Below are 25,544 nucleotides of genomic sequence, written 5' to 3'. Positions count from 1 at the left end.
CACTCGGGCGCGATCGCTGATATCATCCTATGTTGGGTCGAAGAGTGATGGGGTTTCATAAAGTAGTATGTGGTGTCTGGTCGAGAATATTCTTATGCACATTCATATTTTAAGCAACCTGACTGTACGAGGTATATCTTCTATAGACCTAATGGAGGCAGGATATAAAAGTAAATATGGGGATCGAACAGCCGCTCCAATAATAACCAGTATTGGAGAAACGGTTCTTGGAATACCAGATACTCGGCTCTAAGCTCATTATAGGGCCATTTCCCCACTCGTAAGAAAGTGCATTGTACACGGGTTTATCTGAAAGTTTGTACACTTCTAAGGTGAATCTGAGAGGCTCAGTTGCCGCCGTATCTTCGAATGTTAGAAGACGAATAGAGTGTGCGTCTGTTGGGAGAGCTGCGTGGGCGAACTTAGAATCATCAGAACCTATTATATACGGAGTCCACTTCTGTTGAATTAGAAACAGGAAATGTGTATGGAAGAGTCTAAGGTACGCTTGTCAACAGTGGTGTAAAGTTTCTGTGTGAAAAAAGAGATGTCTATAGACCTTTTGAACTGTGAGATAAATAGGGCCAGTTGTCAGTGGGGGCTATGCACGCGGGGCTGTGAATCGCATTAATTTACTAGGCGACAACTAATGAAGAAGAGGTGAAGTTCGAGTGAAGGATTACGGCCTTGGATTAGGATTAGGCCACATAGCTTACCAAGCAGTTCCACAGAATCTCGAGGTTCATACATGACACACAATGATGCTTGTATTTGATCATCCATGAGTCACAGTTTACTTCGTAACTCCCCGAAGAACACTTTCATATCGTCCACCATCTCACTAAAATCATTGGAACTGTCATGACCACCAAGCAAGATTCTCACGCGAACTACATTAGGATCGGATCAGGAGCCTGTGGCACTGTCTGGGCTAAAAGTCTCGACGGCCCTGCAATCAAACGAGAGGATGGAGGGCCGTCCCGGTCACTCGCAAACGACTTTGTGATGCACAAGCGAGCACTTGACACTTTTCTCAAATTATCACGCACTAAGATCTGCAATCAGGATCAGCTCATACAGCCTCAAGTCCGCATCCCACAATGTTACAGCTTCCTGACCCCGCAAGAATCTCACGCGTTTCCCACTCGGATACTCACCCTGTAATGCCATCTCCTCCGAACGTATCCCACCGTTTCCTGAGAATGTAAGGGCACTTCTCGTAGAGAGATACTGTCCTCCAGAAATCAGCAACCAGATACTGTCTAGTACAAGCAACCAAGCCTGCTTGATCAGGCCATACCTTGGCCGCACACGAACTTACGGAACGGCAATGAATGTGAATTCAAGGTTTAGAGGCTTTTCGCTGCAAAACTATCCACTCCACCTGGATCAGATTGTTGAACTGGGGATTCCTTCCGATCACATCGAATGCTATGCTGCCATGATGGGAGAAGCATTAGCCACACTGCATTGGCTGGGCGAGATTGACGGGAACGATATCGAATTTGTTCTGGCTCCACCGTCAACCTCGGACGATGACAGCACCACTGCCGTGACGAATGTGTTGGGAAATCACACCCTGTGGATGCTAGATTTTGATCTTTGTGGTTCCATTTCTATGGATCTTGAAGGTGTCAAGCAAGCTGCCAAGGCGTTTCACAGAAATGACCCCTTCTATCCACGACCGCACACGACACTGTGGATTGTCTTTCGCCGACAGTACTTGCAGACCTCTGTGGATTTGGCACATAAACTCTATAAGGATGAGACAGAGAGTCGACTTGGCCTTGCCAAGCAGTTCATTGAATATATCGAGATAACGAAGAAATGAATACCGTGTTTGCAGCGAATGCAGGCTTGAACCTAGCGCAGACTAGACAGATCCTGGCTGGAAATATGCTGTCACTCAGTAGATCTAGCAACTTTACAGTCGACACATAAGCGATACTTCGTTAGTTCTGAGAGAACTATTGCCAGGTAACTTCATGACTATCGATAAGGCACTGATTTCCTGATAGTGTGGGCCATGATAACGTTCCTGGTGATATCCGTCGAGACGTGGTTCTGGAAAGTCAGATGGGAAGAAAATCCAAAAAAAAAAGCCGATGCTTTAACATCTGGATTAACATATCCTCCGATCAGTATCAATGTTCTGCCAGTACAAACAGTGCGTGCTTTAGCGGCTACTTCATCCCTTCCCAGGTCTTTACCTGACAAGCATCTTGTGATTCCCGGACATCGTGAAACAGCCGTGAGGGAATACTGAAAATGGCTGGAGTCGCGTGCCACTGACGAGGCATATAAAGCTGATTCCCGGAAAGTATGCCAGGTCAATCTTGGAAAATCGCCTAGATCTTGAGTTGATCCTCGAAGACTCGGACTCTGGCTTCGTTCAGCGAGGAATCCAAGTTGGAACTGCTCGTCGATTCCTGCGCGACATTAACGAATGGGTCACTATGATGAAATCAACCGTTCATCTCGGACCGAGCGTAGAAGAAATTCTCGAGGATGCCGAATAGACTTGACAGCTGTGTTTCTTACCCCAAGTGTGGCTGGCCCCCATAGTTGATTACTGAGAACATGGTATCTTTCTGAATTTGATGGGGCGTACTACATGCTGGCGTTTGTTATATAGTTTGGTCTATATAGTTTGTTCTGTTTTAGTTTTACCGTGCGTTGCTACTATTGTTTGTAAGATAATTGTGAGTAAGTAAGGGCATGTGTGAGAACACAACCCAAACTAATGGAGCTAGGGTCGTCGCAATGGTATTATGCTAGCCGTACCATCCCGCGACGGATAATTTTATGTTTAAACCGATCGTATATATCACGTCCACTGCGCTACGGAATAGGGCAAGACTTTCTGAGGGAAGCCCCTTACCGCGATAAGACCTTTTCCATTGCTCGCTCGCCCTGAAACGAGAACATAATAACGTTAGTATGACCACAAGTTAATGAAAGACCCGTTGCACAGATCACGGTGCTCTGGTACGTACCTCTAGTACCACATCATAATCCCTCGCCCATTTGAGAAATTGTGGCGAGTTCCGATCAGCCGCCATGTCCATTTCCACGCCGTCGAGATTCGGTGGTGGGAGAGTTCCCATCCGCCTTATCCTCTCGTCCCTTGCCTCCTGTTCCGGCCCATCTGGTAGACTCCAAATTTTTGCGTTTCTTATGGACTGTTTCATGAAAAGGTCGGCTCGCGGCTTACGTAAGTTGACCCACGCCTTCGTTATAACCGGGATATCAACACCATTACCGCCCGATTTCGACGCCCAGCGCAGCATGCGAGCCAGACTCAAAGCATCTTCAATTCCCTGGCTGAGACCTTGGGCGGCATGTGGTAACATGGCGTGGGCTGCATCGCCGAGCAGCACGATACGACCACTAGCACTTCGCCACGTGCCCAGCTCGGGCCCCGTAGCCATCTGCCATTTCTCTGCGTGCTGGATATGCTCTAAGAATGCTCTCGTTGTTATATTAAAATCAGAGAAACGCGTGCGGAGTAAACCAATATCGGCTGGCGTATTCCAGTTGCCATCCACCGGGCCCGGATCCGCATGGTCGACGTCAATAAACTGCACCCCGAGGAGACCACCGTGCATGGGCCGACTTAAAACAAACCGATCGGGCCCTAATATACCATGTTTGGTTCCTGGTTCGAGCCATGGCGCTATTCGAGGGTCCTGGGCGAGCTGAGAGATGGGCGCGCCTGTGAGGAAGATAGACTCTCTCAATGGAATTGGGTTGACATCCCGTGCTGGAAAGAGGATTTTGCGGGTAGCAGATTTGATACCTATATCAGGGTAGGTAGGTCGGTTATAAGTACACTTAACGCAGCTTCTATGATGCCAAGGTCGGACATACCATCTGCTGCTACAATTAAGTCCGCGGTAAACTTTTCTCCCTCCGTAGTCCAAAGCCTTGGCTTTGCCCCGAGATCTTGAACCCCTTGCACAGTTCTCCCGAAAAGAAGCTCGGCACCATTGGCAACTGCAAGCTCATGTAGTATATTTTGTACGGAGGGCCGGTCAGTTTGGAATCTCCGTTCCGCACGTGACAGGGTTTCAGCTGGTACGGGGGTCGCGAAGGGCTTGGTATCCTTATACGACCACCAGCGTAGCGCCCCTGCGTCAACACTAACACTGCTAAAAGCCTTGTCTGCCCCTTTTAGGTACTGGAGTGCCCTGACCGCCGCTGGCTGGATTACTAAGGCGTGGCCAAGGGGCTGTGTATCTCGTCGCCGCTCGAGAACGGTAACACTATGGCCCTCTTGCCTCAAGGCCGTGGCCGTGCAGAGACCAGCAGGACCGGCCCCTATGACAATTATCCTCAGACGTGAATTTGCTGCAGATAAAGCCATAATAGGTGTTCGGAGTTTGCAGCAAGTTCGTTGTATTCTATCAAATAAAAGTAGACACGGAAAGCATGATCATCTTTTGCCAGCGAACAAGTCCGAGATGACTCAGACTGTCGGCCGGCTTCGGGAAATTTACTTTACCCCCCTTCAGTATTAGCGACCTCTCCCGGGAACTTGGCTCTTGATGGCCCATCTTGAGGTTGAGCAGTCCCTCAGGTTGTTGGCAGGAATCGTAACATTAGCGCGGCTTTGGATAGAGGCTGAGAGACAAAGCTTGAGTAGTAGTGATGAGGAATCTGCTATCAACGATAAGGCAGCTAGCTACTCATGCCCTTCTCTATTTGGCACAGGTTCCCCGCTGGACCCGACCTGAACCCGCTCAGGGTTCCGGGTTCTAGGGCTAAAACCCGCCCCGAACCTGGAAAACCCGAGTAGAGTGTGCCACTCTATTACTGTGTAGTATACCTACATATCTCTCAAGACTCAAGACCTAATTGCGGCCGAGTCGCTTCGTATAAATTCATGAAAATATTGATCTAGATTTTGTTTTTAGTATTTCGATATAATTACGGTATTGTAACTAATTCGCGCCGATCTGAATTGGATCCACCTAGTACTAAAAACCCGTTGATCAGTCGGATAATCGCTTTTAAGCTCTTCAACACTCGGCTTCTTCTACTGCGAAAAGATCGTGCTGTTCCCTGTGGTGGTGGTGTTGGTTGTATTATATCATATCCTTTTTACGAATCTTGTAGTCTCGCGAACCGTAAGCGAACCACTCCACAAACGATCAGCTCGATCTACGTAGTGGAGCCATAAGATATCAGGGACAGATGACTACGGGATTCCTCTTCCTTGCAGTTCATATCTTTTCAAATAAAGGCGCCTAGTTTGGCAATGGCCAATACCCACACATGCAAGAATAAACAAAATAAAACCTAGAGCAAAAAAGAAAAAAAAAAAGGAAAAAGAAAAGGCTCTAGGGAAGGACATTCAGCTGAAGCTGCACCTGTATGGTATGGTATGGTACCGATAGGCTTTTATATTACTGCCTTATATTAATCATATATACGGCTGGCAAAACTCGTAGAACGGAATGATATACAAATATACCCACAGAGATCAACACAATCGTTTTGCACCTTACAACACTATACCAAAAGTACCCTTTATCTGGTGCCTCAAGACCCGAGCGTTCAGCCAGAGCTCCAGTGCACGCCTTCAAACGCTTATATATTCTCACCTACCCTCGAACAGCATCCAGTCTGCTCATGTGAATTCTGAATTTACCAAACCAGCCCAATGTTGTCTGGAAAAAGGTGGTGGCTACTTCTTCCTGACGTCAAGGGTCCACGAGAGCTCCGTCTCTTAGAGAAGAGCTATGCTAAATGGGATGAAATTGAGAAACACGCATTACGATCTCAGCTCGACCAGTGAGCCGCCATATTTCAACAGTTTGTCCTGGGTGCAGAGGGAGCAGTATAAACAATGGTCGTCAAGGAACATGTCCCCCGCAAAGACACAGCACGTTCGTAAATCGGAAAGTAGCATTGGATCCCCATGGTAAATTCAGTTGCCTGAAGTCCCGTCGCCCTTAGGCTACCAACCTAAAAGCGAAGGATATGGCCGTGAAATGGTAGAGTGGCGAGCTGAATTCGGTGCGGCTGATGCTTTGAAGTTGGCCAAGTGGGTGGACTCGGCTATTCCGGATTACGAGTAAGTTACTTACATATTTGCGAAGTCACCGACTAGTTTAATGGTTGTACGGTAAATTCGAAACTCTGTGGGTATTTGCAATGTGTGGTAATTTATATTTTTCAGCTATTAGTTTGTGATGGATGCTAACTGAATATGATACATCTAATTCAATATAGACGCCTGGGATCATCTTGGTTCATATTCTTAAGCAGAATATATCTATCCATATGTACTCCGTGCATAGGGTCTATTTCGAACCGCAAATTTTTTTTTTTTTTTTGGTCGTATATTTTAATGCCACATTAGCATGGACAGCTATTTATACATGGGATTGGCTATATCTTTTGTCGCAAGTAGTCACCATCTACTCCAACATTGTTACAACTTGTTAGATCGGAGATGTTGAAAGTAAATGTTCCATGGTTCTATCCGGGTACATTCAATCCCTGGCGGTGGGTGATGGATTTCAAATTCTGCGGTTGCAAAGTGATACATGTGAGGGAAAGGTCACTAGAAAGATCACCACCGACAATGCGAATTCATGTTCATGTCCATATTCATTTTACTCTTCGAGCCAGCAGAAGAAGTCTAATCAATCTAGTCTAATAATACACATCAAGAATGGAGGCGCAAAAGTGCAAGGTGAGGGCCAAAACAAACAAGTCTATTCACAACAACATTGCTAGTGTATATGTGGAACTTTCTCTCCTTGACAAAAAGAACGAGCGAATATATATATATACTTTAAAAAAACCGCCAACTGTAAATAGAGCCGAGGGTTGTCTGCATCTAGCTATCGATCGGGATCATGACCAAGGCTGTTTCTTACAAAGTAACCACGAATGCAAAGACAGCAACCAGAGCACCGAAGATGGAACTCGAGACGGAGCTGGCACCACCCGTGGCAAGAGTGGAAGAAGAGGGAGAAGAGGAGCTGTCAGAGTTGGTCGACGAAGAGCCAGAAGAGGAGCTGCCAGAGTTGGTCGACTTAGAGTCAGAAGAGCTACCAGCGTTGGTCGAAGCAGACGAGGATGCGCTGGCGGTCTTGGTGAATTTAGGGAAGGCCGAGCCGCTGACCGAAGCGCTGGAGTAGTGGGCAGCAGCGGAGGAGTTGGATGGATGGAATCCCTTGCCGACCGTGAAGCTGGGTGTGGCAGAGGGAGTGACACTAGCAGCGATTCCGGACGACGAAGGGCTCACAGAGCCAGAGGGAACAGCAGAGCCAGAGGGAACAGCAGAGCCAGAAGGAACAGCAGAGCCAGAAGGAACAGCAGAGCCAGAAGGAATAGCCGAGCTAGCAGCGGAGCTAGAAGCGGATGTAGATGGGCGAGTGCTGTTAGAGCAAGACAAGTCGAACAACGGGGTGGTGCTCAGAGTGCTGCCGACCACACCGAAGCTGGGGTTAGGGGTGGTGGGACTGGCGTCCTGAAGGATGTACCACCAGGTGTTGGTCTCGTCGAACAAGGGGCATCCCACCTCATCCCAGAAGGTCTTCGCGTTGGCGACGGAAGCGACGGCGAGGTTCTGAGTGCTTCCGCTGACGGGCCATCCGGTCTCGGTGATCCAAACCTCCTTGCCATTAGCGACAGCCTTCGTCTGAGCCACAGAGGAATCGAAGAGAGCCTTGGCATCCGAGATGGAGTTGGACATGGAGCTCTGGAAGTAAGGGTAGCCGTCAAAACCCAACCAGTCGACAGCGTCAATGACGGCCGAATTGGAGCCGTTGGTCCAGGCGGTCCAAGTGTCGACGTGACCAATGGGGACGCTGCTCAGGGCGGTGCCAGAGATGATGGACCGGACCTCCTTGATATACGAGACAAGGGCGTCGGGGCCAACTCCAATGCCGGCATTCACTTTCTCACCCTCCGAAGAGGCACGGTAGAGATCTTCACTACCAACAGAAATACCCACGACCAGTTTGGCGAAGGAGTCACCGTATTGGGAGATGGCCGACTTGAGGGCAGCCAACTCGTTGTCCATACCACCACCAGAGGCCCAAAGACCCAGTAACAGGGAGGTGTTTTCAGCAATGGCCGCGGGGATGGCGGAAATGGGGGAGTTGGTAGTACCACCTTGCTACATGATAGTCAGCACACGGGTTCCGCTTCCTGCTTGATGATCACGTCACTCACGATCATGGTGTACAATCTAGCACTGGTGAAGCCCGAAGTGCCAACCAGACCTTTAGCGGTCGAGAACTCCGATTCGAAATCGGACTGAGACTTGACGCTGCCATCAGACTTGGTAGCACCATAATTGAAGCCCTTGTAGGCGGCCTCGGACGTAGCGAGCGACAGGGCGAAGGCAAGAAGGTGTGTCAATTGCATTTTGATGAGGAATTGAGTAAAGACTGTAGAATGGTTCTAAAAAACAAAAGGAAAGTCACAGTAGGACTAAAAAGAAGGAACAAACTTGAAGACAAAAAAACAACAAGTTCAAGAGAGAGCTGTAGTAAAAAGAGAGAAGGGGATGAAGATGGAAGAAAGAGGGAAAAGAAGCAGAAGCAGCAGAAGGAGAGGAATAAGGAATAGAAGAAGCACACAAAGATTAAGAAAATGATGGAGGCAAAAATCGATATGGTTCTAGACTGACTGTGGGTCTTGGTGGATCTTTGCGCGTTGGATTTGACTGGCTAGCCGGAGCTTGTTCAGGTACTACCGAAAGCCGATTGGATCTAAAGATAGAATTGTTGCAGATTGGGTCAATCGAATCCACGGCATATCCTAATTGGTGGGGTGGTTATGACCAATCAGAATGGGGGTTTGCGATCTGATTTCTCAGAGACACGTACGTACCTGCATGAATACCCCTGACCCTGGAGATTCCCCTCACAGACTCACCAATGGAAACATATTGTTCTCGTCAAAAGTATGGGTTACTCTGTCAATTCTAACAGGGATATCCGCACGGTTCCATGGACTGACCACCCGTCAACCCATAAACCAGAACCAACCAGAATTCGAATCTCGGATGGGGATGCCGGCCCTAATCGGTTAATTGTATTCTAGACGGGGTCGATTCTCTGCTTTCCAATTGTGAGTGGGTCGGACGCCGTTCTTAGTCGGGCTCTTGGAGTTCTATGTGGAAATAGTGCCATATGGGATATTAATGGAAATATCCTCTTTACTATTTATACACATTCATTTGGATGGCCTCCTAATGCATAATTCCTCCTACCCAAATAATATCAAAGGGGGCTGTAACTGGAAGGTTTATTTCCACCTCATCTATCACTAAAATACTAGTTTAGGGGAAGTTATTTATAGATCACTGAATGTATATGATATGTTCTCGGTATCATATGGAAGCATAGTCTGAATATGATTATACAAGATTGATTAAATAAAAATACCAATTGATCATCAACTAATCCTGCTGATCAACATGCACAGTTCGAATCCGTCCTTTCATATAGTCCTCCATCTTCAATAACGGCGTTTCAACAATGACTCTACCGTCCGCTAGAAACCAACTATCAGGATCCTTGCGTGCCTTCAACGCAGAACAAGGCCATTTCTCAGCGCCGGCCAAGTTCCGATCATCAATCGAGGTATGAATCATCTCATTAGTGATCCCCGAATCAACAGGCTTATAAGCAAGAGGGGTCCGTCTCGAAATACCACCCAGAATCCCCTCCAGAGACCGCGTGAAACTCCATTTCTCTGTCTTACCCAAACTTGTCGCCCACGATGCGATCTCCTTCTCCATCGGACAGGGAGGTAAGTCAAACAAATATCCCTCAATATCAAAACTCAACTGCTCATCCTTCATACACTGCGCTATCATCCACGCCAACGTAATATTCGAAAGTCGCGGATCATCTCCCCCACCCCCAACATCCGTATGCACCCCCGAGAACCAAACCTGCAACAGTTCTTGTCCGTGGCTCTTGTTTGGAAGATTCCATAACGTCGGCTGGTACGCCGTTCGCTCCTCATCGAGCGCCAACGCATGAAACGCATACCTTACATTCTCGGAGAGAATCGTATTCCGGAACTCGAGCTTCTCACCCACGCAAGCCCCTAACCATGTCTGGTGGAATGCGACCGTGTCCCAAACCCCGATGATCTCCACCGTAAACCGAGGCAGTGGATCTCGGAAGCCGAGTGCTCGTCGCAGCTCGGGTGTATAATCGTCTGCTTTCTTTTGGTAAAAATCATCGTACACGGTCGGGAAGTTGTCCATCCCTCGTCGTGTTAGTAAACCCCATTGGCAGACTAGCCCTGCTACAGCGCGTGCCGTGTATGCACCGCGTGAGAAGCCAAAGAAGTAGATCTTGTCGCCTTCGTTGTAGTTGTCGACCAGGAAGCCGTATGCTGCGCGGACGTTGGCGCTTAGACCTAAGCCTGCTACGCCTGTAGATTGTAATTATTAGACTTGCTAATATGCAATTGAGAACTACCGATAAATAAAATAAAATCGAATAAAATAAAGAAAATTAAAGAAAAGGCGGAACTTCTTCGTGAAGGAGGCAAGTGAAGGCGCTCAGACATACCACCCCAATATTTATCTCCCAGGCCAGTCCCGACACCTTTTTGATAGTAAACAATCTGGGGGATTTCGTGTTTCTGACCAATTTTCTCGACAATCGCAATCGGGCTTAACGCTCTGCTGAACCGCGTTACGTTGGAAGCAGGCTTGCTCGAGTCTGCTGTTGAGTCTTGCCAGGTTCCTGTAGAAGAAGACATTAATAACCATTTTAGTACGATACAGTGAAGACATACCATCACAGCAAATAATAAGCCGTTTACTTGAACAACGGGTAATATCCGACATTGTATTATGTGCATTTAATAGCTTTCTGTTGTACTTGATGAAACGAACACGTCTCACAGAAGGTAGATTGCACAGTAATAGGTATTTATCTATAAACTCAGTTTCAGCTCTCCTTAGTCTCATGATCACTAAAAGGGATCTAGATTTCGACTAAAGTCTGCAGATGCTGGTGGTGATGGCATTGACCTCTATCGGATACGAACCTGTCATCGAATCATCATCATCATCAACCTTAGATCCACGGTACCGCACGGAATAAACCACATCATTATCCAATGAAGCGTACATGGCGTGACTTAAAATCGTCCATTGAATTTAATACACGTTTAATGTATGATTAAGCTGACGTGAGGATGCCTTAACTGTATTATCATATGTAGTTAACAATTAAAGCTGCGTAGTTTCTTGGTTTTGCAGCCACCCAGCTTGTGATACGAGGGAAAATAAGATTAAGGAAAAGTACGCGAAACCTTGGAATGGTTCTTTGTCAAGGGATAAAAGTAAGGTCGAGATTATGGTTATAAAGTATATTCCAGACTAGTGTGTCGACAATTTGGCACAATATACAGAGTGCTAACTTGGCTACAATAAGCCAAACCCCATGTGCTCTACAAGAACGTACGCTATGAAAGGATCCCACGACTCATCTATCGTGGGATCAACTCGCTGGGTATAATTATTCTGGGGCATCAAGTACCCCAAGAAGGCGTATTGATCGCCACCAGTGGAGATCACCGTGGGGAAGGGGTAGTTGTCTAGCGTGGCCGACGCAGTATCCTAGATGCTACCCAGTTACTGTGGCATTTCCATGGCGGAAGCTCCAACCGGTTGACTCGATGGTTGCAGGGAGATATCCGGATTCTGGTGATAGTTATGTTTATGTGCTTGTGTCTTGAAACAATTAGTGAGTATGCTTCGAAACCCTGCCCGATCCAGTATACCAAGTGATCCGCTAGGTATTAGGCTCAGGTGCAGAGATGGATCAGCTCAGCGTTACGATCGTAGATAAGCCATTATTGGGTGTTATATATGGTGTGGGCATTTAGTTGCAAGTTTCAAAAGGAATAGGCAGATGTGACCATAGTAAGCTTAACTGTTGACAATAGTGAATGAACAGTTGTATAAACGAAACCTGCGAATTATATAAGAACAAGGTATAGTAAATATAGCACCTATTGATTCTATAAAGCAAACTATCTCTCTCTTCAATTGTAGCTGGACATACTCTTCATCTATCAAGACATCCTGGCGTGAAAAGTATTCCTTCCCGCAGATTTTTTAGGGGTCGGGAGGGAGGGTCCCCATTGATGACCCAATTGCTTCATGATCTCGCATGATATGGACGCATACAGATGGTTAACCTTCACCGTGTACGGACGAGAGACAATAACATTTAGCACTTTATAAGCCAGCTCTTAGGATAATCTAGTACATACGACCATAGGGTGTGGAGAACAGGGCTTCCCGTCCGCTCAGCCGTACTTAAGCCACACGCCGGGAGGTTAGTAGTTGGGTGGGTGACCACCAGCGAATCCCTCCTGTTGTATGTCTTTTCTTTTCTTTTTTTATTTGAGCAATTCTGATGCTTTATTTTCACCCCGTTCACCCTCCTTTCTCTGAAACTGCCTGAACCTATCTAAACTTCACCCATTCCGCTAATATAACCCCCTCGCGTCTAACATACAACAATGGGGCAAGAGTATTGCAATACATGGCGCGACGCGTACCGCGTCAAAAGACCACCATTATTTCAAGCGCCTACCACACCACCAAGATTAGGGTAAATAAAAGGCCTAGATCTGAAATATTTACCAAGTAACGCGCTGTCCTACTAGAAGGTCTAGTTATAGAGTATAAATACTACTAAAGTTATCTAATAATTTAACGTTGTGTGGTTAACTATCTACCGATCAACTCTAGAGCTATAAACCTAACCTAACTAACCTTAATAAGATTAAGGTACGAAGTATAAAATTCCTTCATTAACCTCTTTAACTATAGTTGGCTATATACTAAAGTAGATTAAATTATAGTAATTAAATATATAACTATAAATTAATATAGTAGTAGAATGTTGTTCTGCTATGCCAACCGATTAGCGGCATAGAAACCGGTCAACGAGCCGAATATTGGGAACTGGTATACTAATAATACGTAGAAGAATCCCTTTACTATAACTCTCAAAGTGTCACACGGGGCGGCTCCCGGGCGCATTCAGGAGCTTTAACCGCGGCGCTATCAGCAAAAGACTAGGATACAAAGACAAAACTTTGTACTGCACTCACATATATAAGCTTATTCAGACAGGCAGGCAGGCAGGCGCCGTGACACGCGGTACGCTTTGCATCAAGTGTTGCAATACTCTTGACGCACTACTATGTTTACAAGCGTGGAAACCTTGGACAGGTCAAATCTACTACACCGCCGTTTGCTTTAATGTAACAACATCTTGACAAAAGAAAAGAAAATAAAATAAAATAAAATTAAATAAACATTCCATACAATTACGGGAGATATATAAGTACCCTCTTGAGGTGGGAATTATAGTGCTTCTATTATCTTTATAGATTAATAAATCTTTGCTACTATTAATAATCAGATCCAGTATGTATTAAAGTAATATAAGCTAATATACTAAATATTATAACTGGTTATATACTTTACTTCGAGTGCGAATAAAGCTTTGTATCTATGCAGGTTTATTATATAATAGAGATATTACAGTAGTTACTAGTTAGTAGCTATATATAAGCTTTAGTTTGATTATATAGAGTCTAATACTATGCTTATCTCAACAACACTGCGGTGTAGTAATAATGTGTTTCGAGGACCGCTTCTTGTTCTTAATCCAACTCAAACTCCGCGAAGGGCTCCTGCACCCTAGTGTGTGCTAACCGTAGGCTGTTATGATAGCACTTCGTACTGACTGGCCGAACGATCCCGACGTCCAAATCCCGGATCCAGACTCGATGAAAGTATTCATTGATTCAATGATAATTAGTTTATATATCCTGTATTATTTACCTTTTTTATGTTAATAATGTTTGTATAATTTGCTTCTTTGCAGCCTCATATTCGCCTGGCTTTCAGTGTTTGATGACCTCGCAATAAGCTGGCTCAAGTCACAGTGGAAGATCACCGTAAATGTGGGACTACAATGACATAGGGCATAGTCGAATCATAAGATCAAGCGGTCAAGGTAAAAAGCCCACCGTATTGGTAATGTCATCTTAGTCAAAGACACAACATTTTATTTTCATGTCAACCCTAGCAACCAAACATCTGAATCTGTATAAGGTGTCCACCACTTGCAGCTATCGAGAAAGACAACTCGAATAGTTGAGACATGCCTAAATGCATTTGGATGATGACCTCTCCAAAGACGCCTACAAGCTAGCCCAATCTCACCTACCCCCTTCTGTCCTGAATCACAGTGTCTGCCGCTTTCTTGCAGGTTGGTTAGCTCAACGCGAACGGTCAGAATGGCTAGTGCTGACAGGCAAAGTCTGCTCTGTGTTGCCTGCATTCTGCATGACATTGGATGCGCAAGGGAGTTTGATGGCCCACAGTGTTTCGAGGTCGAAGGCGCCAATGCTGCTGCGGATTATCTTCGTCAACATAAACACCCGCTGCAGAGCGTAATAGTTCTTTTGCCCGTCTGGTGTGGAAACTATTCCTTCCCACAGATTTTCAAGGTCACCTGGGTTTTGCCCTTTCTGCCCTAGGTAATCAGATCATGCAGCCCAAGCATCAATTCAAGCAATGGCGCGAGAAAGCCACCCCTAATCAATCATATCCACATTGAACACTTAGCAAAACTAAACCAAGAAAGACCTATTCTATGCCCTCCCCCATCGCCATTTCCAAGTCTGGTGATAGATGTCGATGATATGGACTGGATGGCCACACAATCGCGACCCTCGACTCGCTGGACACCGAGCTATGTCGATTTTGCGAACGGCTTCGAAGAATGGCGCGAAAGGCTGGGATATAGACTGCGATAATGTCGACGAACATTTCTCGCATGCCCCAGCTAAGATACAAACCTCATATCAGACTCATATAACCCTGGTAAAGTTGGTATGGGAAGGGGGAGCACAATCACCCACCGATTCCAGTTGAGCTGGCTTGGTTCCCGCAGGGTAATTGAGATTCGTACGATTCTATACAGCTTTAGTAATCAGACGTATTTTTCATGTTAAAACAGTCTGTGCATTATATGTGCTTACGCAGTGATAAGGACGACTGTTCCCGCGCTGAGGAAGCAGAGAATCTTCAATTTTCTTGGCTCGTTAGGAGGGTTTGATCCCGGTTGCCCGCATATTAGTCGTCCTGGAAGTATGAGGAACTCACTTTGCTTTGGAGACTTGGAGCCTCGCCAATAAAATAATTGGTAGAGCGATAATCTAATCGAGGTCAATACTGACCTTCCTCGCAGCCAGCCTCTACGTACCCCAGAGTCTGTGCTTCGGTCATACCTAGGTTAGCTTGGTATGCACAACAATGAGAGGAAAAAAAGGTCTTACAAGACGCTTGAAACTGCTAACGCAATGAAGATATTCGGTGGTTGGATACAATTGATGGGAGGCAACGGCTTGATTTCCCAGAATCTCCTGAACGGAATGCACGCAAGGGACATACTAAGTATGACCCCAATGTAGGTTAGGAGACAAATAACTCCAATAAGCAAGACTAAGAGGCGATGTCGCCCAAGTCCACTAGTCAGGCGCCAGTACAGCAGGAGTAAACTGGCCTTCAGGAGCCAGAGAACGGTCGGATAGGAGTATGCCAAGACGAGCTCCCATTTCGTTCCAAGAATGAGACGGCGAGCCTCTTCGTCGGTTAAAGCATTGATCTCGGCCTGAGTGAAGTCCACTTTGTTCCCATTGATATACACGAGATAGCAACCGACCGCACATACAGTATAGAAGGCGGGAATCAAAAGAGAGACACAGTCCTCGGCTGCCGGCTGATGGAGACCGTGTAACCAGCACCGTGGCCCAACACGAGACAATAGAATGACTGTCCCGACGCCAAAAAGGGACCATAGCTCCGGAATCCACTGTGCTCGGACAGAGGTTATTATGTGGTACCATAGGACAGAGCAAGCGAACGTACCGTCTCATCTCGCACCAGGCCCATTAGGGATGAAGTTAATTGACAAGCCTACGATAAAATGAATGCAGCCAGTTCCTGAAATGCAAGCACTACTTTTGAATGAGTGCTAAGAGGATAACAAGACGCTCAGCTATTGTTGGGCCTCTACGCGAGCTTGTCTCATACCACTACTTATACCCCCCTTCCATTGACCTGTCTGTCGCTCGCTCCGAGTATGTATAAAGATGGGGCGGATGATAGGTGGCCTAACACTAATTCTAGGCGGGCCTTATTACTTAATTGATATAATGAACTACCAGAAATAGGTGATAACCTTCATCCAGCATGGGTTCAGGGTATGGAGCTTTAGGTCTGTTTCCGAAATGAGGCAGCAGGATTGACATCATGAGTGGCCCACAGTACTGGCGCGGCAACGCCGATTGAGTACCATGTAACTTCTGAACCTTGACCAATGAGCAATTTTGATTCGTAGCCCTATGAGAATCAAGGGAAACCTGAACTCAAAACAATGCATGCGATGTGTGGGGCTTCCACAGGTTACATGGTGCGGTGATGCCGTTAAGGTAGAAGAAGGATCCCATATAACATGGATCTCGCAAAGGTTATAACCTAATTCAGCGACCCATCAAGGGAGCAGGGCCCTAGTGATAGTCTATTTCCATTGGTCGGCAATACCATGCAATGAATTCCAACTGATCAAACATCATGTCTATCTATTGAATGTGGATATACATGGCCTGCATAAATGGCCAGTGCTATAAATCGTGACGGGATTTACGATTGAACCGATCCTTCGGAAAGCTTGTTTACTCCGTGTTCATTCTCAGCAAGGCAAAGAGACATAGCGAAATCCATAATTTAAATACATGAATGACTTATTTTCACAATAAAAGGACATGCGATACATGCCGAATCAATAATCTCCCCATCAGTTGAACTAGGATAGAAACAAATTATCGTACTCTTCACGAGAATCCTCCAACTTACGGAATTGAGTCCTGTATCCTGATGGGTTCTGTCCCTTCCACGCTTTCCAGCAGCCATACCCTAGAAACTGTCAAAGAGGACCTTTTTGTCTAGTTAATCATTAGCCAAGACTCAAATGTTCATCTACCTGGTGAAGTACTGACTGCAAGGGTATGGAGTCCATTCCGTTCCATCCTCAGGCAAATAGACCTTGAACACCCCATTGACCAATTTGCTCTTCATCACACCAGCCGGACCAGGGGCACGCCGAAGGCCCTCCGCCCGTGCGAAGACAGAAAGCATAGCAGCTGCCGCAACAGTTACAATCTCACGCCCGAGGCATGAATGTGGTCCCCATCCGTGGTGGATGTACAGGTCGTCAGGACGGTCAAGTTTGATGGCTTGAGGGTCGGGGAACTTGGTTGGATCTCGACCAGCCGAGACAAAATCGGCCAATATGGTATCCCCTTCCTTGATCGGGACATCTCGCACCCCGTCGTTAATGGTTGTGTCGTTGGCTGCATACCGAAGGACACCAAAGGCGGGGGTTGATAAACGGAATCTGCTCATGTTAGCGGTGTTGGAAAGTATTTCTTTCATCGCAAGTGGTGAGTCGAGCGTACCCCTCGAGCGCATATTTTTTCAGCTTTTCAAAGGAGTCTTTGTCGTCAGAACGAGCAGCCTTTTGAATGTCAGGCCAATATTTGTGATACGGATCCGATAGATAGAGGTCAATCAGTTGAGCCCACTAAGAATTATTAGAAGTGAATCCCGTATCTTCAAGGACTAAGCATACACCTTGGGCTTGAGTAGCGCATGCGGCTGCAGCAGTTGGGATAATGGTCCAGACCACCTCATCGGTCGAGCCTCCACCGTTAGAAACTCTATTAATGAGCTGTGGTCCATAGTCAACTAACCCGCACTCCTTTGAGCTGGCACTGTGGCTGCCTAGAATATCGCGTGCAATGGCGAAAGGTTGTTTGTTCAAGCTGGCTACATGCCTCTGCATAACTTCCCCAAGCCGCTCGGACGATCGAGACGCACTAACGCGATGCTTGAACGACTGAGCTGGGTCTACGTCAAGGAAGACATATCCAAACAAGTCTGAAAGCACGTTATACAGCTCTCGTTCTGTATAAGCATCTGTCATGTCATCCTTGTCGGAGGTTCGTAGAGGAATGCCAAAGAACTCCGCCGTAAATTTGGTATGCGCGAGATTCCCGATGCTAACCCGAGTTGGTCAACGCCTTTTGGACTAATCTTCTAGGGTTACTTACTCCCGCACTATATCAACCTGGTATGTTGAACCAAGCTTACGGCTGTGCTGTCGTAGGAGGTCCATTGTCACTTTTTCGTAAAACTTCTTGACCTCCTCAAGGCCATCGGTTGGCTTATATAAACAATCCTTCACGAACACCCTCTGCTGCGTATTTGCTGAAGAGTCGCCGCTTAACATATAATCGTGTTGCGTAAGCTGGTATGTATGTGGACCCCCTACCCACACATGAGCATCAAAGTTAAAAGGCTAGTAGCTATGAGAGGGGAACTAACAAGGGACGCGAAACGCTTTCTGGTTATTTAGAACCTGTGTTACCCCATGCCATGAAGTCACGGCAGTCGGCTGGTTTTCATATTTTGGCCTAACAAACTCCAGATCATCGGCAGTTTTGCACTTTTCGAAGATTTTCCGGTTTTGCTCAGGAGTTGTGAAAGGGTACAAGGTATATACACTGTTCGGAGTGTACCACCCTGGGAAGGCTCGCAACAGGAGCTTGCACATCAAGCCGCCTCGTGCCACAGCGAAGTCTGGGACTGTGTTCGCAAACCTGTTAAAATAAGTGAGAGTTGCTCTTTACCTAGTTGATACATCCTTTCCCTTGCATGTTGATAACAACTGAGATCACGGGTGGAAACGTACCCAAAGTTCGTGAGATTTACAGGACTGTAATCAACAGTGTAGAAGCGGTCACCCCGGACCAGCGTATTAGCATCTGCTAATATTGTCGCTGAAATAGTGAAGTTCGGGCATAGTCCAGAGCCGGGAAAGCATGGCTTCTTGGCTTCCTCAGCCTGTATACCGACGTAAAGCTCGATATCATCCGGATGTCCGTAGAGTGCCTCTACTATAGCCTACTTAGTGCTGGTTAAATACAATACTCAGCTACGCTACTTACACGCCTCCCAGACGGCAGGATCGGGGTTGACCTCCTCTATAAGTTTCATTAGCAAGAAGATTACCAAAAGGATTTAATGTGTCTTACCGAACGTTGAATACGTTTTCAACTTGAAGAAATGTCGAAATTCGTTCAGGGTGGCTAATCCCCACTCCCGGCCTTGCTGGATGCCAAGCATCTCTATAGCCTTCATCGCCTCCGGGATATTGTTGGCACCGAATGCACCTGCCGAACAGTTAGTGGTCGAGGCTTGCACGTGTGAAAGGGGAAATAACGCACCCGCGACACACTCGGTCCCAGTCTGCAAAATATTCACGAGATCTGCGTCCCTGAAGCTACCGTCCTGTTGACGTTGCAGGCCATTAAACGTCCACCGAGCGGGATCTGTGTCAATACCCTCAAACCACCTGCGCAGGCCACCAACGAATTCATCAACGGACAAAGTACCTAAAGCCATTTCACCACCGCATGTTCAGAGAGATATCATTAGATTGTGCTATGGGCAGCTGCATACCTGGATTCACTTCTGCGCCAAACACGCTTTTCATGAACTCATGTGCCCAGGCTTCATCCTGGTTGCTGATGGCAGCATGCCATCTGTAAATCATGTTGAACTCCGCACTAACTTGGTTTCCTGTGCCCCTAGGGACGGTCGGTGAGTTCAAAGCACTGATTTCCGTCCGTGGGTCGAGTTTCCAGTCCGAGTCTACCGGGTTGGTGTTCAGGTTCAATATAGTCCTCAGATAATCGCCCAGTATAATATTCACATATAGACCACAGGTGACCCTACGAGTAGTCAGCTATGAGCACATTTCCTACCCTGCAGCGAAAAGGCCTCGCTTACAGTCGTCCGGTTTGGAATAGATCATTATCCCGCTTTGCTTGCGCTTGGCCATATTTGGGACTATCTGGTGTCACTCCGGCTGGTAGGCTAAATCGGCCTCCTTCATTGATCAGGGCTAGCTCCTTGACGATGTAGTTGTGGAATCGATTGAATGCAATGATCAAGGCGCATACTCCGGGAGGCTGGCCGAGGAGCCTTTGTTCCGCGAATGTGTCAGGTTTTAGAAGCCCATCCTGAAATGATCGCACTTGGTTTTGCTGATCCTCATTGTGGCCGTAGAGAGGTCCCAAGTCGAGGTAGGACGAATTCTTCAGTTTTGTTATATCAGCATCATCTGTGCGGAAGAGATCTTGGAGAAAGGTTAGATCCACATGAAGTAAATATCGAATACTGTTTGATTTGACCGACCGTGAATGATGATCGTCGCAAAATGAAACAGAGTGCTCGATATTTTAGAAGGGTGTTCTTTGGCAGGTCCTTTGCGTGCGAGAATGGCTTGGTACAATTAGCGGATCCTATTCTTAGCGCTAGGATACAAGGAAACACACTGTCAAAGATTAGGGAGGGATCTGGTAGCACATATGGCCGTGGGTGTTGAGCGGTCACACTCCGAACATAATGGCTCCCCGCTGCTCCCAGCTGGGGATACAACGGATTCTACAAGAGTTAGAAATATCGTTGCAAGGGAGATTGTGGAGACATGTTACATTATTGCTGCCGTCTGCAGCACGGTACTTGTACTCATCTCCCAGTTGTGCTACAGGAGGATGGTCAAGGCTATTCCACAATGTCTTCACGAATTCTGCCGTGATGCCATCACGGAGCCTTGAACCATTCGGCAACGATGCAGCAACTTGAACGATCTCCTCGATCTAACCGCAGTTAGCGGGTGTTATTCATAGATGTAAGGACGGGCTCCGAGTTATCTCTCTTACGAGATATTGCCGATCGTCAATAATTCCACCCGAGAGAATCGTGGATCCCAAGCCCCGGAGGACTTGCAGATCCGGGAGGATACGCCCAACTTGACTGACAATGTCTTGGCGAGCTTCGCTGAGAAGCTTCAGCAAGCTATGGTGGCCATCAGAACCACCGTGGTCTGTTTCTCTTTTATCTGTCATGACTGAGAATGACCCTAAGATGCGGTGATGGTTATCCTGTGCTGTCCGATAAGCACAAATCGTACTGAGGGGAAACAAGGTGATATAATAAATTGTCCTCAACTGGGTTCAGTACGACAGCTACTCCTTCCCTACTGAAAGATGGTGTTCCATGGATAATGCCGTTCGTCATCTGAGGCAACCCATCAATAGTTCACTTCTGGGTCGCTCGTTCCAAGTAATAATTCGACCACATAACCATCTAGCCGTCATCTGACGTGATATTAGGCCGGAATATAAATTTATGTCATGAATAAGGGAATGGCAAATACGAGGAGCGAAAGGGGAGAACTAATTATTTCATCACGCAAACCACATAAATCTCAGCTGGAAACATTCATATGGGTCAACCAATCTTGGTTGAACCCTAAAACTTAGGGAACACCGCATCCGTCAGTCTCGCGACTTATGTACAGTCCAGAATTTAGGAGACCCATTGTACCAAGGCTAACACCAACCTTGTGATTGAGCATTATGGACTATTGTTCGTGAGATTTTTTCATGGTCCACCGGCATCCTGCAGGTATATGCTTACTAACATAACTAGTATCAAGGGCTAGATGGGCTTCCGCCATACACATCGAGCGCGGATGCGACCAAGTAGGGTACATTCAAGGTCAGCGGACTTTTATCTAGCAGGCAAGTTGTAATGATCGGAGAATATCCGCTATTATAGATCTACAGCGACCGTGCATTTGCCAAGGATCCTTTTTAAAAATAACACTTCTACTATAACCCTTCAGCCCTTGTCAGATACATCATCTACTTCACTGCCGGACAAGGGCACGGCTATTGGTGAGGTTCTAAAAAGGCGCATAAACCTAATATTGCTTCAGTCTATCTAATGCGCTTTTATTGATGGGGATTGCATATCCGTACCGCCAAGGCACATTGGGTAGTTTGCTCACCTCCTGCTTTAGTTATTCATAGTCTTTCTATAATACTAGACATAGGAGACACATAGCCAGTGGCAGCAGTAGTATTAATATTAAGATAGATACTGTATAATTATTATGTAAAAGCAATACAGGAATTGTCATTTATGGCTGCTATAGATCTATTCTAATGACTAGTTACCGTCTCTACCAGAGACTGGCGTCCCCTTGCAACCGGTAGATCTCCTGTTTGGTAATCGGTTCCCATAATAGTTCCTTTGCTGGGGACTCTAGTTCCTTCTCTTTAAGGTCTACCATTTTAAGGAAGAAGACTCCTAAAAATATCTCTACCTTTCTTTAGTTATCTATCACATCTTCGGTGTCCACTTTAAGGGTTGGCAGCCTGGTAGCGTAAGGCCTAGGGAAAAGAGGAAGCAGTCTACTCTAATCTCTGTTATTCCAAACCCTTTACTGTATCCACAATACGTGATAAAGCATGTTTATGACACAATTGTCAATGGGAACAGCTTAGTACTGTACTAAACTGTCATCGACGACCCGGGAAGAGCCCTGAATAGGAGCTGTATTCGGGTATAATGTAATCTTTGCCTCTCTCATTCTTTAACCTGACCTTTACTACCTTCCTCGCCATGTTTATCATCATCATATTGGTGACGATGATGATGATGATAATGACCAAGGCTCCAATCACTCGAATACAACCGATGTTTCCGTTTACCCCAGCCAACATCTATACTAAAATGTCCTGTATGTCCATGGAACGGCTGGTCGTTATCTTTTTTGCCATCCCGCACGCGGCTGACTATCTCCCAATCCGCATCACTATTATCATGTACATTCGCTTGCTCGGTGGCATTGGGATTGGTGTGGCTGTCATTTCTGGTAGAATCATCGGACCCACCCTGTGTACTGATGGATTTGTTACCTAATACTATCACGGATTAGCTGTGCATCTTGGAGGGCCATGTAGACGAGTCTTGGTTTATAATGAAAGTACCGTTTGAGGCTTCCTGCTTTGCCGGTCCTATCTGACCACCATATATCTTGACTTCTTGAGACTTGCTGTTCTGTTTTTGAAATGTAGACATGTTCGCTAGTACGGAGGGCCCAAGCGGAGAAAATTGTCTTCGGAGTTGAGATGCTCCTTGTGAGCTATACAGGTGGGCCAGAAATGAGCATACCTAGAGGTGAGGAGATGAGGGGGAAGGGGGAGAGTGAGTACGACTAGTCATGGAAAGAGAGTGACTATTTGGGGACATGACGTATGGTATATTCAGCTTGCCACAAAACATCCTGGAAGGTTTTATTAGAAGCCTCGGAGGATGTCGAGCTGAGTAAACGCTGAGAGGTATCAGATCAGGCCAAGAGTAATCCCTACGCTCCACAGGAGCCTTTTGGTTCGCGTACCATTTACTCTAAGTAATGATTGGACGTCCGTTCTGAGTTGTTGATGTGGTTTATGGTGGCTAGGAAGCAATGAACTATCGATTTCTATCATGCCAATAGGAACCTTGAAATATTACACTACTTTGCATACAAGCTTAATCATCAATCGTCCATCATCTTAGTCTTTCCACAGTATCATGCATAAAGGCGTAATGAACTTGGAGTGACCATGTCCTTTAAAGTAAGGGCGCAATGCGCATATGACTTGAGGTCATCCGTCATGTCGAATGTACCTCTCTTTCCGTTTCTGATCCAGGTTCACCCAAACTGTGTACGGTGTCGTGCACGGCACCTATCAGTATTTATCCTCACACAACATGTAACAAAGTCGCATCGATATCATCTACTGGAGGATGACACGCAGCACTGATTGCAGCACTGCAATTCACTAACAGGCACTAGTGTCACAACTTTCTACGGAAAAGAGCGTTTCACCTAGATGTCTGCCTGGCTAACTAACGCAGCCTCAAACAGCCCGATGAGCTGTGATAAAAGATGTGAGCAAATGGAAAGATAGACTAGTCTTCGTAAAGTTGGACTTACGTAGGAAGAATATTGGCTGTCTTTTCCAGCCTTGCGGAACACGTCGCGCTGTGCATCTAGCTGCTCTGGACAGCAATACAACATCTCCTCTAAGTCTGTGCTCGCCTTGAGGCCAGTGAGGAATTTCACCGCCTCGGGATCATCCCCTACCTGAGAAATGATAAATATGGCGCTCGCCGGTTCGAAGCCGAGTTCACCCAAACGCTTCTTGCAGTTCAAGACAGTTTCCTCGAGACAGGTTGTTTCTTCACCTAGTGGCTGACGCCCGACTCTGTTTAGTATAGACCCTCCAAATCCAGAGAAGATATAAGCAAACACTCACACATCCGTCAGTTACGATGACTGTGATTATTGGTCTTTCAAGCTGCCTTGACCTCGCCTTCTCGAAAATTAAAGGCTCGATAATCTTATTCTTGAGCACAGTCCCTAGTCGAGTTTTCCCAGAATACTTGACCGCCCGCATCTTACCCTGGATATCCTCTTGGTCGGTCAAATTGTCAAAATTTCGATCATTCTTATGGTTCAAGAAGCGAAGGTAGACTCCCTGTGGCTGAAGAAGACCGGCGATTTGAGCAACACGCTGGCAAGTATCTTCAAGCACCTTGATGCGGTCTCCCTTGTTCATCGAACCACTGTCATCTGGGTCAAACAGTCAAAAGAGGGCCTGTCTATGTCGACAAAAGAAGACATACCACATAGGATGACAAAGTCATACAAGGCCATGATGAGCAGTTTAGGGGTGACTTCTGGCTCCAACTCATATTCTTGTGTGAGATCCTTCGCCCGAGCAGCCGCACTCCGAATCAATTCCTCCACAAAAGCATCTCCCGGCTGGTAAAAAGGCCCAAGATTGGTTTCGATAAATCCCCAGGCATATTCCCGGTAGTCTTCTTCGGTCTCTGGAAACTTAGGGTGGGATACGGGGCGCGCGGGAGAATCTTCGGGCAGCAGGGCACTTAGGTGTAGCCTAAACTCCGAGAGGAATTGATCGACGATCTCATCGATAATATCATTGATGAACGTCTCCTTTTCGTTACTGTCATTGGAATAGTCCATGATTCATCGGACAAATGTCTGAAGGGTCACGTTTCAATTGATCCCGCACCTTGTGGCATTGCAAGGTGAGGATAATGCGATTACATCCTCTGCTTTTCATCTCAATCGCGCAGTTCGTTGTCCCCAAGGCCGACAGCACATTGCTGCGGTGTATGCTGTGTGGGAAGGAAAGTCTCTGATCGTGAAGGAGGTGTGAGACGCCCAATATCCGAATGGCGAGCCATTAATTGGTACCAACATGAGAATGAAATGATGAAGTCATGGTGAGGCTGACTGAATTGCTTCAGACCATGCCTCTTTATTGTTTAATATTGAGCCAAGACTTCCGATGGTAGGGTAGGGTTAGCCTCGTGACTGCGGGGGATGCTGCATATATGAATTATGCAAAGACACGTCAGCGCTTGGGAGCAATTTGTCATTCAGCGCAACATGTTACTACCCAAGAGAATGACATCAACCATGTAAACTGTCCAATAATGCCCAGTCCACGGTTAAGAAAAAAAA

At 46.5% G+C, this 25,544-nt stretch overlaps 7 protein-coding genes across 7 annotated transcripts; 1 reads left to right on the top strand and 6 right to left on the bottom strand.

The window, feature by feature from the left end:
• Positions 1-861: 861 nt before the first annotated feature.
• Positions 862-2,128, top strand: BDV27DRAFT_171729 (zinc finger protein; the record flags this gene model as incomplete). The annotated part of the gene is made up of 2 exons (XM_032075675.1): positions 862-1,086; positions 1,127-2,128. 2 exons carry the CDS (start codon positions 862-864, stop codon positions 1,829-1,831), a joined length of 930 nt encoding a protein of 309 aa, XP_031928377.1. The 3' UTR covers positions 1,832-2,128.
• A 544-nt stretch (positions 2,129-2,672) lies between these two features.
• Positions 2,673-4,374, bottom strand: BDV27DRAFT_127073 (FAD-dependent oxidoreductase). Its single transcript, XM_032066677.1, has 3 exons — positions 3,871-4,374; positions 2,997-3,799; positions 2,673-2,913 (listed from the first exon to the last, which is right to left on the bottom strand). The coding sequence occupies exons 1-3, from the start codon at positions 4,364-4,366 to the stop codon at positions 2,878-2,880; spliced, it is 1,335 nt and encodes a 444-aa protein (XP_031928376.1). The 5' UTR covers positions 4,367-4,374; the 3' UTR covers positions 2,673-2,877.
• A 2,140-nt stretch (positions 4,375-6,514) lies between these two features.
• Positions 6,515-8,569, bottom strand: bgt2 (GPI-anchored beta-1,3-endoglucanase EglC). The gene is made up of 2 exons (XM_032064379.1): positions 8,194-8,569; positions 6,515-8,137 (listed from the first exon to the last, which is right to left on the bottom strand). Exons 1-2 carry the CDS (start codon positions 8,386-8,388, stop codon positions 6,887-6,889), a joined length of 1,446 nt encoding a protein of 481 aa, XP_031928375.1. The 5' UTR covers positions 8,389-8,569; the 3' UTR covers positions 6,515-6,886.
• Positions 8,570-9,427: 858 nt separating this feature from the next.
• BDV27DRAFT_156993 (T6SS phospholipase effector Tle1-like catalytic domain-containing protein) lies at positions 9,428-10,837 on the bottom strand (the record flags this gene model as incomplete). The annotated part of the gene is made up of 3 exons (XM_032072425.1): positions 9,428-10,416; positions 10,557-10,733; positions 10,786-10,837. The coding sequence occupies 3 exons, from the start codon at positions 10,835-10,837 to the stop codon at positions 9,428-9,430; spliced, it is 1,218 nt and encodes a 405-aa protein (XP_031928374.1).
• A 4,323-nt stretch (positions 10,838-15,160) lies between these two features.
• Positions 15,161-15,979, bottom strand: BDV27DRAFT_156992 (uncharacterized protein; the record flags this gene model as incomplete). The annotated part of the gene is made up of 4 exons (XM_032072424.1): positions 15,161-15,243; positions 15,291-15,298; positions 15,364-15,899; positions 15,956-15,979. 4 exons carry the CDS (start codon positions 15,977-15,979, stop codon positions 15,161-15,163), a joined length of 651 nt encoding a protein of 216 aa, XP_031928373.1.
• A 1,513-nt stretch (positions 15,980-17,492) lies between these two features.
• BDV27DRAFT_171726 (peroxidase/cytochrome P450 family protein) lies at positions 17,493-21,085 on the bottom strand (the record flags this gene model as incomplete). Its single annotated transcript, XM_032075674.1, has 14 exons — positions 20,875-21,085; positions 20,647-20,811; positions 20,488-20,596; positions 20,348-20,434; positions 19,940-20,288; positions 19,610-19,881; positions 19,375-19,542; positions 19,183-19,320; positions 19,096-19,131; positions 18,840-19,044; positions 18,473-18,747; positions 18,199-18,415; positions 17,718-18,147; positions 17,493-17,669 (listed from the first exon to the last, which is right to left on the bottom strand). The coding sequence occupies exons 1-14, from the start codon at positions 21,058-21,060 to the stop codon at positions 17,493-17,495; spliced, it is 2,814 nt and encodes a 937-aa protein (XP_031928372.1). The 5' UTR covers positions 21,061-21,085.
• A 2,791-nt stretch (positions 21,086-23,876) lies between these two features.
• BDV27DRAFT_171724 (uncharacterized protein) lies at positions 23,877-25,062 on the bottom strand (the record flags this gene model as incomplete). Its single annotated transcript, XM_032075673.1, has 4 exons — positions 24,677-25,062; positions 24,307-24,623; positions 23,985-24,242; positions 23,877-23,924 (listed from the first exon to the last, which is right to left on the bottom strand). The coding sequence occupies exons 1-4, from the start codon at positions 25,038-25,040 to the stop codon at positions 23,877-23,879; spliced, it is 987 nt and encodes a 328-aa protein (XP_031928371.1). The 5' UTR covers positions 25,041-25,062.
• Between the last annotated feature and the right edge of the window lie 482 nt (positions 25,063-25,544).

Source organism: Aspergillus caelatus (genome assembly GCF_009193585.1).
Source record: "Aspergillus caelatus strain CBS 763.97 unplaced genomic scaffold BDV27scaffold_71, whole genome shotgun sequence".
In the NCBI taxonomy this organism is placed as follows: Eukaryota; Fungi; Ascomycota; class Eurotiomycetes; order Eurotiales; family Aspergillaceae; genus Aspergillus; species Aspergillus caelatus.
Note: the sequence above shows the minus strand (reverse complement) of the source record. Positions and strands in the feature narration are given on the sequence as shown.

Coding starts and splice junctions, on each gene's coding strand:
- BDV27DRAFT_127073 (XM_032066677.1), bottom strand. CDS start 4,366: ATGGCTTTATCTGCAGCAAATTCACGTCTGAGGATAATTGTCATAGGG. Junction 3,800..3,870: donor CTTAATTGTAGCAGCAGATG/GTATGTCCGACC, acceptor ACCCTGATATAG/GTATCAAATCTGCTACCCGC. Junction 2,914..2,996: donor ATTATGATGTGGTACTAGAG/GTACGTACCAGA, acceptor TTCTCGTTTCAG/GGCGAGCGAGCAATGGAAAA.
- bgt2 (XM_032064379.1), bottom strand. CDS start 8,388: ATGCAATTGACACACCTTCTTGCCTTCGCCCTGTCGCTCGCTACGTCC. Junction 8,138..8,193: donor CTAGATTGTACACCATGATC/GTGAGTGACGTG, acceptor ACTATCATGTAG/CAAGGTGGTACTACCAACTC.